Raw genomic sequence first — 17,635 nt, 5'->3', positions numbered from 1 at the left:
CCACACATGTACACACCCACACCCTGCCTATACATATAATGAGTGGAACACAGACTAACACAGCATTGTGCAGAAAGACACACACATCACCAAATAATAACGATAATAATAATCATCATAATAATAATAACAACAACAATAACAACAACAACAACAGTCAAAACTGCTCACGGACCCCCAGTCCTCCAGAGCCGGGTCTGTGAAATTTTCAGTAATTTGAGCTACAGTGGCTCGTGCTTTGGATCGGTCCACATGGGCTAGCCTTTGCTCCCCACATGCATCAGTCAGCCTTGGCTGCCTATCACCCTGTTGATGGTTCACCACTGTTCCTTCCTTGGACCACTTTTGATAGATACTGACCACTGCAGACTGACACTGACACCCCACAAGAGCTGTAGTTGTGGAGATGCTCTGACCCGGTCGTCTAGCCATCACAGTTTGTCTCTTGCCAAACTCTCTTAAATCCTTACTCTCGCCCATTTTTTGTTTATAACACATTGACTTTGAGGACAAAATGTTCACCTGTCCCCTAATATAGCCCATGCGCTAACAGGTGCCATGATAAAAAGATAGTAAGGACTATTCACTTCACCTGTCAGTGGTTATAATGTTATACCTGATCGGTGTATGCACAGGTTGTGTAAACAGGCCATGGTCTTATCAGCCTTTTTTGCTGATAAACTCTAAACAAGCTTCTTTGTGTGTTCATGTTTCTGGGGTCAGCCTCTTTAATTTCCTCGCTGCTCATTTCCACTGTATCCATGATACAGTATGAAGACAAAAGATGCACTGCATCGTATTTCTTTTCGTGTTGGAGCTTGGGGGGAAATTAGGCTGAGTAATTGAGTATAAAATATGAGCACCATGTGAAATTTCCCAAATGGGTGATTCCAGGTGCCAGCTGGGATAATTTACTGTAAATTAATATAGAAAAGAGAGAAAAAAAAGAACTGACTCCAAGTGATCTACTAAACAGTAAGTAATAATTTTTGCATAATTATCACCTCCAGCAGCCTTTACATTAAAATGAGTTGAGCCATGGATTTTCCAATTGAAAGCATAAATAGCCACTTCAGGTGGTTATGGTAGGTAATTTGGTAACACTTATGATAACAGTGATGCATTGTAACAGCAAGTAGTGATAAAAAACATATTAAAATGCAGTAAGATAGTAAATGAAGTGCTATAGCATTACATCACCATTGGTTTAAATTATAAACAAGAACAAATATGCAACAGGTGTAAGTGCATACCTGTGCAATATGACTGAAATGTCAAATTATTCAAAATCGTAATAGCTTCATATTTCAGACATATGCATTAGTTCCAATGATTTCCAGTGTTCTTGGTCTATCTGCATGTCTGTATTTGGGCTCCTTGGGGAAAATAATTTCTACTAAATAAAAAATCTGAACAAGACACTTCAAAAAAATGGAGAAGGATACAGACAGAACAGTGACAAAATAAGAATGAATCACAATCGAGCTGCCGCAGTGCAGTTTATCACAGTAGCTGTGTGGCTCTGCTTTTAAAACGATGTCAGAGATGGTGCACCTCATGAGCAGTCAAGCCCCATAAAACTCTGGGGAAGTGCTTCAGTCTTGGCACAAGAGAATTTTGTGACAGCTCAAAGTATGCGTGTAAATGTGAAGATGTAAAAGTCTTAATATCGGAAGTACAGTTTTTTGGTCAATTCAGATTCAGTACATTTCTTCAGCTCAGACGGTGTCCAGCATGTTTGGTGTGAAGCTCCAGTAAATGCTTAAGAGGTGGGAGTGTGATAATGTAATGGCTATTTACATTTATAGGCAGCACCACAGGAGCCTGTGGGTATACCAAAATAGGGACTGACTGACTCTCTCAGTCTCCAGAAACCTGACAGGAGAGGAATATTCCAGCTTGTTAACAATTCAAAGCATGTGGCTAAAATCAAATTATGGCTGGGCCACAACCATTTGGGGTTATTTTAAAGAGAAAAGTTGTGCAATAGGAAAAAACGCTTTTGTGTGCGTTACTCGTGTCCTCCATGCTGAGGGGGATTGAATCCATCATTAACACTCTCTGTGCCAATGACAAAATATTACAGTAATCAGTGTTTTTACATTGTGGATTAGTGTTAAAAGTTGAACTTTCTGCTTTTTATTTTGATATAGAGTGCTTATCAAATTTATTAGACCACCAAAGTTTATGCTACAGCTGTCCTGAATTAGTATTGGTGATTACCAAAATAATTTCTTTATGTTTCAGTAATGGTTAATCCACCTGTATGCACAGGCTCTAAACTGTAACCCTGCTCACTCAGTTTAAAAGTAACATGATTAGTGGAAGGTGAAACAATTGTGGTTCATTTATTCCTGTTTACTGTATGAAACAGAGGAACAGGTTAACATGTTAATGTGAAGCCATTATTACACACGCTGCCCATAACTCATGTATGGTAACGTCATTCCTCTCAGGATGTTTTTGCACTGGACGCTGACTGTGCAGACCAGTTCACTTCATTTATCTTTTGATATGAAGCCCTGCTTTACGTGTGCATCTCATGCCTGAGCTGATGTCCTTCTGCTTGAAAGTAGACAGCTGGCAAATGTACTGTGACATTTCATTTTTAAACCTTTCACAAACAACGGGCTGTTTGACATTAAATTAATACCATTTGTTGGAATTTCAACAGCATGTGCGCTCTTTAGTTGAACTGATCGTTTTTTTATTTGAAATGTTTCACGGTGCAGAAGAGTATTATTTATCTAAAGACCGTAAATATTTAGCTGTTTTTTCTGGTTTGAGTTTTCATTTCACTGGTGTAAACTTTCCCGGTAAACATCTTGACATTAAATAACTGTCGGCTGACCGTCTCTCCTCAATATTTAATCTTGGTGGAAAAACGGCAGCGTTGGCCTCTGAGATATAAGTCTGCCTTCAACATCGTCTGGAGTAAGAGAGTCAGAAAGAATCCACAGAAACATAAAGATCAGTGGAAGAAAGCCAAATTAAAAATATTTGAGCCCATGAGCATGACAGGGGCCCAGTCCTTAGTACGTGCACTTTGCAGTGTTTTGCCATCATACTGCCACCAGTTTTTACCCTCAAGATAACATTGCTGTCTCAACCATGTTTACTGGGTTTCTGATGAGACTGCCTGCAGTCTGTCTGCCTCCATTTCTTTCCATCACACAGCAGTCGCTCTCTTGTCTGTTTGCGTGTGTGTTTTTTACTGTCAAGCACACCCTTGCACACCTTCTATAATAACACCACCATTTCTAGCGTAGCTTTCCATAGCAGTTTGTCACAGTTTCTCTCTCTCCAAACCTCCTTGTCATTTTCCGCCTGTCACATCGTTCTTCTCTGTCATATCCACTTTGTTTTGCTGGGATTGCATCAAATCTTCCTGTCACCTTGGAAGTTACTGACTCATACGAAAGTCTGAAGGTCTGAAATGTTTTGAATCGAGCAGACTTGTTACAATGCAGTCTTTGTGTGTCTTCTACCACTGCATTTCATGTTGCAGAGTTAAAGAACTTGTATAGCAGTGCAAGGTGCTTTGGTTCCTAGATTTCTTCCAGTCACCTGTTGCATTAAAAATAATCTCATGCTGTGCAAAAGGCATGCTCTCTATAAAGACCACTGTTAAAAACAAAAATGTAGAACTTGACAGGACACCAACTGCAAACCCCATATAGTACTTGTATTGTGCATTATTTTTAATCCAATGACATTTCATCGCTGTGAGGCTTTCTCAGATTAAGCTCTGTGACATGCTTAAATGCCTAGAGCCAGACAGCATAAATAATCCTGTGGCAAGAGTTCCTGTGGAAAAATGTACAAGGACTTATTTGTGTCCTCTGTTTTACTGTTTGCGAGCATCAAAATGCCAGAAATGATTTAACTTTGCATTTGAACTGGAGAATTTGAGCTCTGCTGGTAGGTTCTATAATCTTGCTTGTAGTCCATCAGCATTGTGTTAAGGGGATTAGCTCCTTGGTTTTGTTTAGGCCTGTGGTTGTTTAGAGTAGCTCTGAGTAGAGCCAGTGGGAGGCATGAGTGTTTTAATAAGGCTGGTTATAAGCCATGCTGTTCCAGCAGCTAAAACTGTGTGAGAGACAAGTGGGTCTCTGGTTCCCATGAGAGAAAAGACAGAATAAAAAGAAATAATGAGAAGGGGTGAGAAAAGTCTCTTTTTTTTGTATGATTTAAGTATTTCAGCTTCATGTATGAAATAATGTGAGCTCTAATTCATTATGCAAAAGATTCATCATGCAAGTGTAATGAGCCACACCAGGATACAGCTTAGAGTTCATTTGCAGCTGCTCCAGCTTTCAAGACATCAAGAGAAAAACTTCCAATTCTAAACATCATTAATTCAACATACAGATTCAACATACAGAACTGCAACAGACTTCTTTCCTGTGGACAGACGAGACCAAAGTAGAGATGTTTAGCCATAGTGCACAGCACCATTTTTGGCAAAAAATTAAACATAGCATTTGTGTGCAAAAAACTCATGGTGGTGGAGGGTGGATGATTTGGACCTGTTGTGCAGCTACAGCATGTGGGCACCTTGCAGTCACTGAATTGACTATGAGCTCCTCCCTACCAACGTATTCTAGAGTTAATGTGAGCCGATCTGTCCGAAAGCTAAAGCTCGACCCAATCTGGGCCGTACAACAGGACTGCACAGAGTCCTGTGAAAACTCCAATTCAAAGTTGTATATCGCATGTGTGTCTTCTCAGACATACAATATGCACCTATGGCTTGAATGGTTCGTGTAGTTGTATGAGTGTAAAGTGTAAATTCCAGATATCGTCTAATCCAGTTATCCAAAAGTGCACGTGACTAACATTTGATATTTTGAAACTCCTATTGTTCTTCTTCTGTAGCGAGAACTCGTCCACTCAGTTAAAGGTAAAGTTTGTATTTCACAAAGAGTCAAATGTCAAAATACCACAGTCTTCTGAACTATTTGCAAGTAATTGATTCAAGCGAACTCCTCCTGCCTCTTCCTAGGAGACATTTAGCAAAGTGAAATTGCTTGCTTTGCAAGGCTGACCCAACACATCACTGCGGCCTGAATATTTCTGAAAATGATTCTTCTGGAGATTCCTGCTGTTGAATGAATAGAAACACATGTTAAGATTCAGTTAAATCCTTACATCTCTTACTGTTAGCTGCCATCAGACAGTAGCTACACAGATGAAGCGCCATTAAGCTACAGTAAAACCTACTGAAGGATGAGAAAGACGGAGGACACTGGAAGAAAGAGGAAGAAAATGATAAGATCCCACAGACATAGGAGGCATTTGAAAAGCAAAGACAGCAAATTAGCAAAGAGGGCGTGTATCCTATTGTTCACCATGCAGTTGTCTTTACGGTTAGCTTAGACTAACCCCAATAATCCCCTGCTGCCCCTTGGCATGTGTGTTACACAATATTATTCTCATACAAAGATGGTCATTCACACAAATGCTTTTTTTTGCGAGCCGAGGAACATGTAGCCCGAAGCGACGGCTCTCTCCCCAAAAAAAAACAAGGAAAAGAGCTGTTAGTGAAATTTGCTAATGAAGCCTGATGAACATCTTCTTCTATTATACTCCTCTGCATCCACCCCTCAGCTTGCCTCAGACTTTCAGTTCCTTTCCTCCTGTTTCACTTGGTTCCTTTTTTCCCTCCCTCTGAATACATTTGGGCTAATTGTCTGCTGCTGATTGAAGCTTTCACAGCCTTCTCAGTGCTGCTGCTGCTGCTGCTGCTTAGAGTGGAAAAAAACGCTTGAGCATTTCGGTGCCGCTCCGCTGCTTAATATGCACCGATAGCAGAGGCAAAACCTTTTAAAAGAAACTTGTCTGACAGGAGAAGACTAGACTGTTAATTAGCAAAAGATATCCCTTTCTGAGTACACAGGAACTAATAGCCTCATGTCACAAAATACCTTTAATGTTTGAAATATAAAATTGTCTATTTGGGTGTAGAAGAAGAAATGATGCTTTGTTATATTTAGGGAGGCGTTAAGCAAGTCTCTACATGCTTGAAGAACAGTATGTTGGTGTAAGATTCTGAAAATGTGTTACACATCACTGACAGTGTGCAGGGATGCAGTAGAAATACTTGTCAACTGTGTAACTTCTAGAGCTAATGAATCTTTTGTCTCTATGCTATCCTTGTGATGGACATGTGCAGTGTGTACCTTATCTCTTGCTCATTGTCAGTTAGAACAGGCTCCAACTTGTGTCCTGCTCCAAACGGATAAGCAGCAAGAAAAGAAACAGATGAAAATGGATGAGCAGTGATGGTTCACTCTTTGTTTTACTGGACTCCTCTGATTCTGTTTTGAGTTGAAGAGGAAGGGATTGGTTGAGGCAGGCATGCAGGCAGATGGACGATAGCTGTTATCTCTGAAAACACAGCCTGCCCATTCTTTATCTGCCATTCTTTATCTGCCATTTTTTCCCAATGTCTGGCTTCACAATCCCCCCTTGACACACGTACGCAAATACATTGATGCACATCCAGTCAAGTAAGTGGTGGGCAGATGCGTGAATTAAATCCTACTGTTAATAGGTTTCTTTTAGATTACATTTAGATGATGCTTTTCCATCCACGAACAATTCTACTTTAACCCCATTTTAAGTGGTCAGTGTAGGAGTTTATCAGGAAATCTAGGAAGTACGGTTCTGCACAAAAAACGGGATAAAGGTCTGTGTTTGTGAAGAGCTAAACTATTTTTTTGTGTGTTTTTTCCTCTCAGGGCTCTGGTATTTATTGCCCATGGAGCTGGGGAACATTGTGGCCCATATGATGAGATGGCACAGAGACTGAAAGAACTCTCCTTGCTGGTATTTGCACACGACCACGGTGAGTGACAAACACGTAAATCACAGTGCTGTTTTGCATCCATGCATTTACACATATGGCTGCCTTCATTTTTTATCGGTAGTTTGCACGCAAAGCAACTGGCACAGAAAATCCATCACTAAGGAGAACTAAGGCTATCAGGGAGAATTAATTAGTTTTCATTTTCCCCTGTTGTTCCACGGCACTGCCTCTCTGCTTTGTTGTTTTAATGCCATGTCGAGGAAAACTTCACATTCAAGGCTGGCTGTAATAATGAAACTTGTGACTTGTGGTTTAGAAACATCCAACTGACCTCTTGGCAAAAGAAAAGAGCCCACACAAGAATCAGACAAGACACAGCATGCTTTAGGCTTTGGGTTTCGGTTTAATGAAACAACATCTCTGTTAAAGATCACCCTTAATAGCACTCTCGAAATCTTTTCATTAAGGAAACTATGAAACTCTTGCGATAGATAGAACTGCACAGGCTTCAAATTCCCATGTTGACATCCACAGAAGGGCCGTTGTTAATGGAGTGAAAAGATGTATTTGGTACTTTAACGCATTCTATTCAATCAAAAATCATGAAGACTTTCCATAATTGTTCATCAGCTGAAAAGGCTGATTGAGTGGATTCATCAAAGTTTAAAAACTGGCTCATCATGGTACTAAACTGTGAACTTTTTGAGTAATATGTGGACTGTGAAATGACACACAGAAACTGGCTATGGTGGTGCTTTAAATTAACCACCAATATTTTGAAATTTACCTGTTAAACATTATGCAACTAAATGTTGTGCCTTTGAGAAAGACGCCTGTAATTGTGTAGATACACTGTGGGTTTGGGTTTACTGAGGTCAGTAAATCTTTGCTATAGACTGAGACATCGCCACATATACTTAGGAGCAGAAGTCATAAAAAGAACTTCAGGAATCACTCACGTAGTGACTTGGTCGGGGGAAGTGAAAGCTTTTGGGATTTCCCTGATCAACACCTTTGAACATTTACGGCACATTTCCACCCTTGTTTGAAACGATCAGTTGACAGACTACAGTGACCACCTTGGTTGTCCATCCATCCATTCGCTTCCGCTTATCCTTTTCAGGGTCGCGGGGGGCACTGGAGCCTATCCCAGCTGTCATAGGGCGAGAGGCGGGGTACACCCTGGACAGGTCGCCAGTCTGTCGCAGGGCCAACACACAGGGACAGACAACCATTCGCACTCACATTCACTTGCACATTCACACCTAGTGGCAATCCCCACAAGCTGCATGTCTTTGGACGGTGGGAGGAAGCCAGAGTACCCGGAGGTAACCCACGCAAACACGGGGAGAACATGCAAACTCCACACAGAAAGACCCCAGCCTGGTGTTGGAATTGAACTCAGGACCTTCTTGCTGTGCGGCAACAGTGCTAACCACCGTGCCACCGTGCTGCCCCACCTTGGTTGTATTTCCTCAAAAACAAAAGAAAAAAAAAAAAGGAATGAACCCAGGTACACTTTGGGCTCCCAGTGTAGATACTTATATTTGAAGTCATAGTTGCAGAGGTGGAAAAAGTACTAAAATATTTTACTCAAGTAAAAGTACTATTACTTTGCTGAAATTTTTCTCAAATACAAGTAAAATTACCTGTCTAAAAATTTACTCAAGTAAAAGTAAAAAGTAGCTCATTTAAAATGTACTCAGAGTAAAAGTTACATAGTTACTTTTTTGTCAGCAGGAGGACAGGCTCTTCTGAGTAGTGCAAAAAAGACAATGGGATAAATCTCAAAGTAGTTGTTATTTAATTAAAAGAAAATCTTTACAAATTAAAGTGCAGTGGCAGTTAAACTGCAAGTCTATACATCAAAATGGATAATGGTCACCAAACCAACCAACTGTCAAAACCATATAATTCTTTTACATGAGAATGTGTTCTAAACTGTCAAATAAGAGAACAAGTACTGAATTGAGCTGTATGGCAGCTGCTATAAAAATGTGTTTTAATTTTTTAAACTTGGCCTTGCTCTGTTCATTTTGAGGAGCAATTCAGTTCAATTCAATTCAATAAAACTTTATTGATCCTGAAGGTTGACCCCGAAGGAAATTGGATTAAGGCTGCCGACCTTTGCCAGCACCATCTTACCCTTCTGACCATACGTACATTACACAAACATCACATGGGGAAGGCAGGTCAGAGAGGTATAACAATGGAAAATGCACAACATGAGGAAAGAGAAGGAGAAAAAAATAACCCAATAACAGCTTATGTCTTAACTTAATGTGATTAACTTGAGCACAGCCTTTTTGCTAAAATAAATGTACAAGTTTAATTTAACTTACCTCTACATGCTTGTGCAGGTTTGATGTGGAATTTTTAAAAGCTGCTAACTCGGTCTCTCTGGGCAAACACAGCGTACACTGCATAATATTTGTTTGCATATGTGTCTTTCTGGCTGCTGTTACAACCAAATTTCCCCTTGTGGGACAATTAAAGGATTATTCTATTCTATTCTATAATAAAGCTGTTGCCTTTCTTGCACTTGAAGCCGAAATGGTCCCTCACATCGGTTTCTTCGAGTTCAGGGTCAGCAGAATTCGACGGGGTTTCTTTTTTTGCTGGATCCGTACCACCGATGTCAGACTCCATCTTTATCGTGACCCAACGCCAATTTGTTCTACTACCCATCATTCCCTGCAGTATTTCCGAAGCGCAATGTTGGGGGGGGGGGGGGTTGTTTGTTCTTTTAATTTACTCAGTAATGGGTGTGATTGAAAATGTAGCGAAGTACAATACTTTTTAAAAAATATACTTAAGTAAAAGTAAAATTACCGACTTGAAAAATGACTTTAAAAAGTACAAATAAACAAAAAAAAAAACTACTCAATTACAGTAACGCATGTAAATGTAATTCGTTACTTTCCACCTTTGCAAAGTTGTTTTATGCAAAGCCATCAGAAATCCATGCCAGCAACCAATAACCAAGCTCAGAGGAATGCAATTCAGATGGATTTGACAATCTGGGAGCAGTTCTCAAATGGAACTGACTTCACCTTAAAAGCACTTGATATAGTTTATAAAGCATAATCTAGTCACTACATGTTCAATGTGTTCACTTAAAAAAGAAAATGTAAAATTCTTTCAAATGAAAGCTTTGGGTAGAAAGAGAAGGACACAGAGTGTTAGCTTTTTAGTCGATAGTAATTAGGTAATGGCTTGTTAGTCAGTAGTAATTAGATAAAGGGAAATGTCTGTCCCGATGCCTCCATCAACAAGGAACGATGTGCTCGTGGGCTAAATACAGCAGGGACGTTTAAATCCATGTGACTGTGCAGCAGTTGCCGTTGAACATTAGTCTGTGCACTCAATAAAACTCCATAATAACATAAAAAGAGTGAGAATGAGATGACAAAAAAGTCTCAGTGGCAGAAATGTGAAAATATTTACAGAGGTGAAGATCCTAATAAAGAGCTGACAGATAATAAACTGCAGTGAATGATAAGGACGGCTGAGGCTGCTCGCAGAGGAGCAGTTTGTTCAATGCCTCGCAGTAAAATGTCACACTGTTAAATGGAAAATACTGAACTGGAACAAGTCCCTGTAGACTCCAGTTTTTCATCTATTTCTTCCACATTTACACACACACACAGCGCCTTGGGCAGCTCTTGATAGAGTTCGCAGATGAGATGTTTCACTCTTTCTCCTTTTTTCTGTCTCTTGTGTTTTCTTTCTAATTGTGGGCCGGTAAGGTTTTCATTCATTCACACCCTGCATTGACTGGTGTTTTTTTTTCTTTTTTCTATCTAGAACAGGCTGCATCTATTTTTTTTACCAGTTAACAATATTCACAGATCAAGCTGCAGATGGCTGTTGTTTCTTTGAAAGTTACTGATTTACAGAATGCAAAAGCAAAATGCAAACTTCAAAAACCAGCTAGCTAGCAAATATTAATAATAACCTTTGTAGTTCTTATTATCTTTATATGCTTTATTACTAGTGAGTGTCGATTTTAACCACCTTCCTGATCTGGATCTTAGATCTCTGAGAGCGTGAGATCTGTTGATCTGCCATGCTCTGGGGGCTGTAACGCTTACTGGAAATCGTTTATGTAAGGGGTATCTCTGAAGAAATGCTCTTCACGGCTTTTTGACTTTGCATCTCATAATGCAAATGCAGATACTATGATGGGCTAATAAAAAGGACCTCTCTCTCTCTCCTACATGAAAAGCTCAGTCGTAACCTGACTCATTCACTGCAAGTATCACAGGTTAGAACTTAAAGTCCACGATGCTGTAAACCATATTACTGAGGCAACAAGGCATTTTCAGATACTTATTGACTGGTTATGGCCACAGAGAGTCCAAAAGCCTGCTGTGTTTCTCAGTAAATGTGTGAGGGTTTGTCTCCTTCCCTGTCTGGAAATTTGCAGAGATGTGGGTAAAAAGAGCAGTGACACACCAGAGGTGGATCCCTCCACAGGAAAACAAAAAGTCATTGAAGCAAAGCAGTTTTCCATTTGTCTATACTTTGGTAAACAAGGGAAAGAAATTCCCAGATTCCCTGAGCTCGACAAAGGTTCTGAAGTTCTGAATCTATTTAGGTACCGTTCATAATTATTCTGTAAATGCCGTGCTGACATTCATTATTTTCACTCTCCTCTGATTCATAACTGTTTCTAAAATCTTTGTATGTAACATGCACATTTGTTCAAAGCAAAAAGGATGAGGAAATAGGACTTTTTTGGTGGTGGGGGTTGGTTGTTTTCTTTTTACCTGTTGCAGCTTTTGTAATGAAACGGTTTGTTGGATCTGAGTCCTGGAATGTTCTCATGGCCTTATCATAACCATCAGTTGTCTAAAAGGTTAGGTGTGTGCGGGGATATGTGTGTTTTCCAGGAATACCTGTTATTACCTGTACTAACAGAAGATATGGATTTAATGGGGTGAGAAGCCATTGAAAGAATAGAGCGGTGGTGGTTTACTGTGCATTGATCTCAAGTTTGCACCACTCCATCACTGAAGCTGTGATTGGACATTGATTTGCACACAGTGATGATTGCTTTTGATGCTATTGATGGACAGGAAAGCACTGAGGGTGAAGACGTGCTCTTGTACAACCCCTTTTCCAAAGAAGCTGGAATGATGAAAAACAAAAGGACAAAAAGACAAACTATCAGATGTTAAAAAAAAAGGAAATATTATTCTTTTTAGAAAAATTGGGTGACATGTTTGGACTTCTTGCAGGCCACTTTAGCACCTAGATTTTTCTTTTTTTTTTTGTACTATGAACCCATGCTGTGGTGATGTGGTTTGGCATTGTCTTACTAAATAAATAAACAAACCCTTTCCTGGAAAAGATGTTTTCTGTATTTCAGAGCTCGGATATATTGTATGTGTTTTGACATTCATGATAAGAGAGCAGCTGAGCTGTCAGGTGACCACCACCTGGTGGTGAGTTGGATCTTGTGGTGCAGAAGGATGCTGGGTAAGCCTGGCGTGCCAAAACGTTTAGTTTGAGGATGTGCTGCGAGCACATAGCAGAGGCCCCTACCCCAGAGATCTTCAACTCCCACCATCAGCAGAGATTCAACAGCATCCTGAGGGAGACTGTGGACATTGAGCCTGAATAGATCCACACCTCAGATGAGCTACAGCTGTGAGGGGGCATGTGCCTGCAGTGGTGGCCATTTCCGAATGAGATGCTGGACCCCAGCCATCAAGCTGAAAGAAAGAGTCCTGTCGACCTTGGTTGGTTGGAATTCGTAGAAGGTTGGAAGGTACCTGCAACTCAAGCCATGCGTGGCTTGTGCTAAGGAGGAGATTGAATATGATTTTCAGTCAGCCAAAGCGGAATCTGGTAAACTGTCCAACTACTCAGTAGGGTGGAGCTGCTGACCTGAAATGAAGACATTGTCGGGCAGTGGCGCTCTAGAATCCAACTTATATGCCTTTCGTACTGTCACGGTCCGCTGTGACAGACCGTGCGGTGGTGTGTATGGTGGACCCAGGTGCGAACACAGGTGAGCAGACGGGAGTGAACTTTAAACAAAAGCGAGCCTTTTATTGTGGCTGATGACAAGGTATACAAATACAGCAGGGATAGCGTGGCTAAACAGAAACCTAAACTGGGAATAACTAAGGTAAAGCTATGACTAAGAATGCAATAGACCGGGCATGGAAACATAGAGGGTGGAAACACAGACGACGCGACACAGACTACATGAAACACAGAGACTAAATACACAAGAGGGATGATCAGGGGAAGTGGCCACACATGGGAACACAGCTGACACAGATAAACATAACAAGACATGGCAGGAGTAAACAACACTGACGGGAGACTGTCAAAGTAAAACAGGAAGTACACAGAGGTGCAAACAGGAGGAGAGAGAGAGCACGGGCATAGTGGGCTGGGGAAACATGGAAATGAAACACGAGGGGAGATGAGGGCTCACAGATACATAGAGGGGCACACAGGGGATAAGAGTCACAAGGGGAAGTCAAATAAGGAACAACATAACAGGACAACTCAGGAAACATGACCTAAATAAGGAATGAAATACAAAAATACAAGGAACTGAGAATACTGGGCCCACATGGCCCAGGACCATGACACGTAGAGGATCAGGGACTGGAGTAGATGAGAAGCTCTTGATGCTGTGGGACTGTCTTAGATGACACACCTCTGAAATAGGACATGGAAGTTTGGGACAGTGCCTGTAGACACTTGTGTTCCAACTTGCTGGGGATTGCCCTGCCTACCTGGGATGGTCGTATGGGCCCTAGAGAGGAATGATGGCAGAATGTTCACATACTGTTCAGCATTTATGGTTAGCCAGGCCATGTAAAAAAACTACTCTTCTCATACCATAATGGATGCTTATATGTAGCCACTGAGTTCTAGTTTCATAGCCCTTTTCTTGCTTAGAGACTTCTCTGAATTCTTCTAATCCCATGTCATGTAGTGGTTATGTAGATAATGAAACCATTATCTACATAACCATCCACCAATGCTCTGCAATTTTACAACAACAAAAAAGAAAGAAAAAAAGAAAAAAAAGAAACATCACAAACTTCTTAAAAGTGGTAAACCCTTCCACATGTTTACTTGAAAACATCTTGAAATTCAAAATAAGCATACATTTTTTGAATGCGTCCCATCTTTTTTGGAGTGTTTTATAGGAAGCATGCATTTCTAAACACTGACACACTTTCAACATTACAGAGCCAACGAGAGAAGGTGTGAGATGCACATGTGAATGTTTATTAGCTAGTGTTATTGGGTTGGTGGTTACCATGGCAGCCAGCCTCACCTCTCAGTTATTGGTGCGGAAAGCCTGAGGACAGCACATATATATAATATATGGATGTGCACATACATATTCAGATATTTTCCCTCCTCTCCATCTGTCAAGCTCGCTTCTATCATCTCTGTTTTCGTCTTTTCTTGCTTTCATCTTCTTGTTTGCCCCCTTTTCCCTCCTCTTTTGTCTTAAACCATCATTTTTTTCACTTCAACTCTTCCCCCATACTTTTCCTCTACTAGTCCATTTTATTCTTACTCTCCCTGTTTTTTCTGTTTCCCTTTCCATCATTTCCTTTATTTTTCTTTACGTCTCTCATCACCAAAGCAGAAGGCTTCCCCTTGAGTTGAATTGTATGTGGATGCAGTCAGTCCTTAAAAAGTTTAAGGAATAAATGTAAAACATATTTTTATAGTATGCCTGTGATTTGCCTTTTATTCTCATGCAGTTACCCTTTCAACAGTTTTGTGTTTAATTCAACTTGTTGAACTGCTATAAGCTATAACTCTAGGCTTATAATTACCCTTGTATCATGCTACTTTGCCCTCTTTTCATAAAAAAATTTGAAGTTTTCTTGTTTTTGAAGGTCTTAAATAATGTGTTAAACTTTCCTGATTCTTTCTTCCACAGTTGGCCATGGCCAGAGCGAAGGTGACAGGATGAACATTAAGGACTTTCAGATTTATATCAGAGACTCCCTTCAGCACATTGACCTGATGAAGTCTCGCCACCCTGACCTACCTGTATTTATTGTAGGCCACTCCATGGTAAGACACTTTCCATGAATGTGTGTCAGTTCCTGGAATAAACCATGCATGTCTTTGGAATTGTTTGCACAATGATGTCCTTGGCTTTTGTCTTGTTCTGTGTCCTGGGAGCAGTGTTGTCTTTTGATCAGGTTGGTTTTCCTGTTTTGTTTGGTGTTAAATTGCATAATGTGCCTGAGATCCTCATACAGTATGCTTGACACAAATAGAGCGAGAGAGCTGGCGAAAACCAATGTACAAGTCCCACTCAAGCACATATTTGATGAGGCTTCCTGTGACATTTTGACACGTAAATGGGGAAAGTGTTCCTCGTCTAGTTGGATGGTTTACTGCTGCTCTGGACATGCAAGTCTAGATAAACTGGTTGTTGAATATCAGCAGAATCAGGCATTTTTTAAGTAGCAGTGATTAAGTAATATACTAAGTAAAATACTTAGTAACTTGCTACCTTTAATTATTAATTGACTTGCTAGGAGAACCGCTTACAGTTTTTCTGTTTAATGGTCAAACTTTACCTATCATCTAAAGTATAACAGACCAACAGTTCAGGGAAGGCTTGCGAAGTTCGCTGTTCTTGGTAAACCCCAGTTTACCTTTCACACAGTGCCACAGATTCCCGAGAGCCTGCAGCTGCTACGGAAAACCTCCAACAGGGCAGTCGCAGGTTCAGTGACCTGCTCAAGGGCAAATGTGGCTGCATGACAGACACAGACAGAGAGTGTTCACTTTCGTCAGTTTGCGTAGAAATCTTCTATTGACCTGCCTCATCATTGACTAGCTTATTTGTTATTATCCACTAATGAAACAGATTTACCTAGCAAAATGAAAGCATTACGGATTCCAGTATCATCTACATTACATCTGAATAGAAGCTAAAGCTAGCTGCTGTACAAGCAAGGAGCTGGTGCTAAGTAATGAGCTACTGGCTGCTGTATTTTACTTGCAGTCCTTCAGAATTATTCGTTTTGGGGTTTTTTTCCCATTTTAAATACAGCCAACTAACTTTCAAAACCCTATCTTAAACTTAACAGACCGTTATGCTAGCTGCTTGTCATTCTCGAAGCTAAACATATTACTCCTTGACTTGTTCTTATATTGTACTTTTCTACTCTGAGTGGTCAAAAGACTCTTTGCTACAAGAAAATTCAGTGAAATGCAGTATTAGTTGTTCATTTAACTGAACCAATTAAGCGTAGACCACTTGTTTTCCTCAAAGCTTATCCAGCTAGGCTTGAATATCCGGGCTAGTGCTAATTATGTGGATGCCCTCAATGGGCATCCACACTATTGAGTTCCTGTTTCTCTTTATTCTTTATTATTCCGGGTGTTTCCGTACACTTTTCGCCGTGGATCTACTTCCACAATTTTTGTGCTATTTTCACCGTTCAAACTCTAAACTGTTCTGCTCTTTCTGCTAATGCCGACTATGACTTTTGGTGTTTATTACTATTATACTTTTTAAAATATTACACTTTTTTCCTTTAATTTGTCCCATTGAAATGAATGGGAAACTTCCACAATTCTGCTAAAACTTTCTTGTCTTTGAAACTTAACTACTGCCTCATACTTTCACCTAGAAACTCCATTCAAACTTTAAAATGTTCTCAAATGATTTGGCTATTCCTGTATGATTCAGCTTTTTCAGATCTTCTACCGTTTTAATCTTATCCCTCTTTGAGTTTTCAGTTGCAAAATTTTGATTTTTCAGAAAATACATGCGTTGCTATGGTTGCTATGCAATTAACTCAGAGGGGACAGTGAAACTGTTTGAATTTTCTCTTCATGTCCAAACAACTTCTTGCTACTCGCTCAATTTCCACTCAAGCCCCACAAATTATACATCAAAACGTAGGTATTTTTGCTGGCTTTCAGAAAATGTCCCTATCATTGTTGTGGGACTCATAGATATTTTGCAAATCTCCTCAGAGTAACACAAAGTCAGAAAACTCTCCATATAAACTCAATGGAGAGTTTGTTCAAAATCACCGCTGGATTTCTGCTAAAACAAAGTACTTCTGCTACATCTCAGTACTTCTGCTAAATCATAGTATTTTTGCTAAATCATAGTATTTTTGCAGAATCATGGTATTTGTGCAAAATCATGGTTTTGAGGCCAAATCATAATATTTCTGTTATTTTATAATATATGTGCTGAATATATTATATGTGCCAAATCATAGTATTTATCCCAAATTATAGTATTTATGCCAAATTACAGTATTTCTGCTAAAAAGCAGAAATAGTCCTTTTTAGCAGGAATTTCTGCCAAAAGACAGTATTTATGTTAAAACATAGTATTTCTGCTAAATCAGAGTATTCCTGCCAAATCATAGTATTTGTACTGAAACATAGTACTTCTGCCCAATCATAGTATTTGTACTGAATGATAGTACTTGTGCCAAATCATAGTATTTGTTCCAAAGCATTGTATTTGTATGGAGTCATAGTATTCCTTCTAAATCATAGTATTTCAATTAAATCTCAGTAGTTTTGTTAAAATGCAGTATTATTGCCAAATCATAGTATTTGTACCCAATCATAGTATTTTTGCCAAATCGTGGTATTTGTGCCCAATTAATAATTCTGTTATGTTATAGTATTACTACTAAGTCGTAGAATATCTGTTATGTTATAGTGTATCTGCGAAATATAGTATGTGTGCCAAATCATAGTATTTATACCAAATTACAGTATCTGTGCTAAAACATAGTATTTCTGCCATATTGTGGTATTTGTGCAAGAACATTGAACTGT

At 39.8% G+C, this 17,635-nt stretch overlaps 1 protein-coding gene across 2 annotated transcripts in view; it reads left to right on the top strand.

The window, feature by feature from the left end:
- Positions 1-17,635, top strand: part of mgll (monoglyceride lipase) — a 50,042-nt gene that overhangs the window by 7,114 nt on the left and 25,293 nt on the right. For both annotated transcript variants that reach the window (XM_085443654.1, XM_085443653.1), the window contains 2 exons: positions 6,744-6,850; positions 14,745-14,881. In XM_085443654.1, the coding sequence (XP_085299780.1) occupies positions 6,744-6,850; positions 14,745-14,881 (244 nt within the window). The remainder of the gene's footprint in view (positions 1-6,743; positions 6,851-14,744; positions 14,882-17,635) is intronic.

This window comes from Copadichromis virginalis, linkage group LG20, assembly GCF_057382275.1.
Source record: "Copadichromis virginalis isolate Kocher_CV1m ecotype Utaka linkage group LG20, C_Virginalis_male_GT1.1, whole genome shotgun sequence".
Lineage (NCBI taxonomy): Eukaryota > Metazoa > Chordata > Actinopteri > Cichliformes > Cichlidae > Copadichromis > Copadichromis virginalis.
Note: the sequence above shows the minus strand (reverse complement) of the source record. Positions and strands in the feature narration are given on the sequence as shown.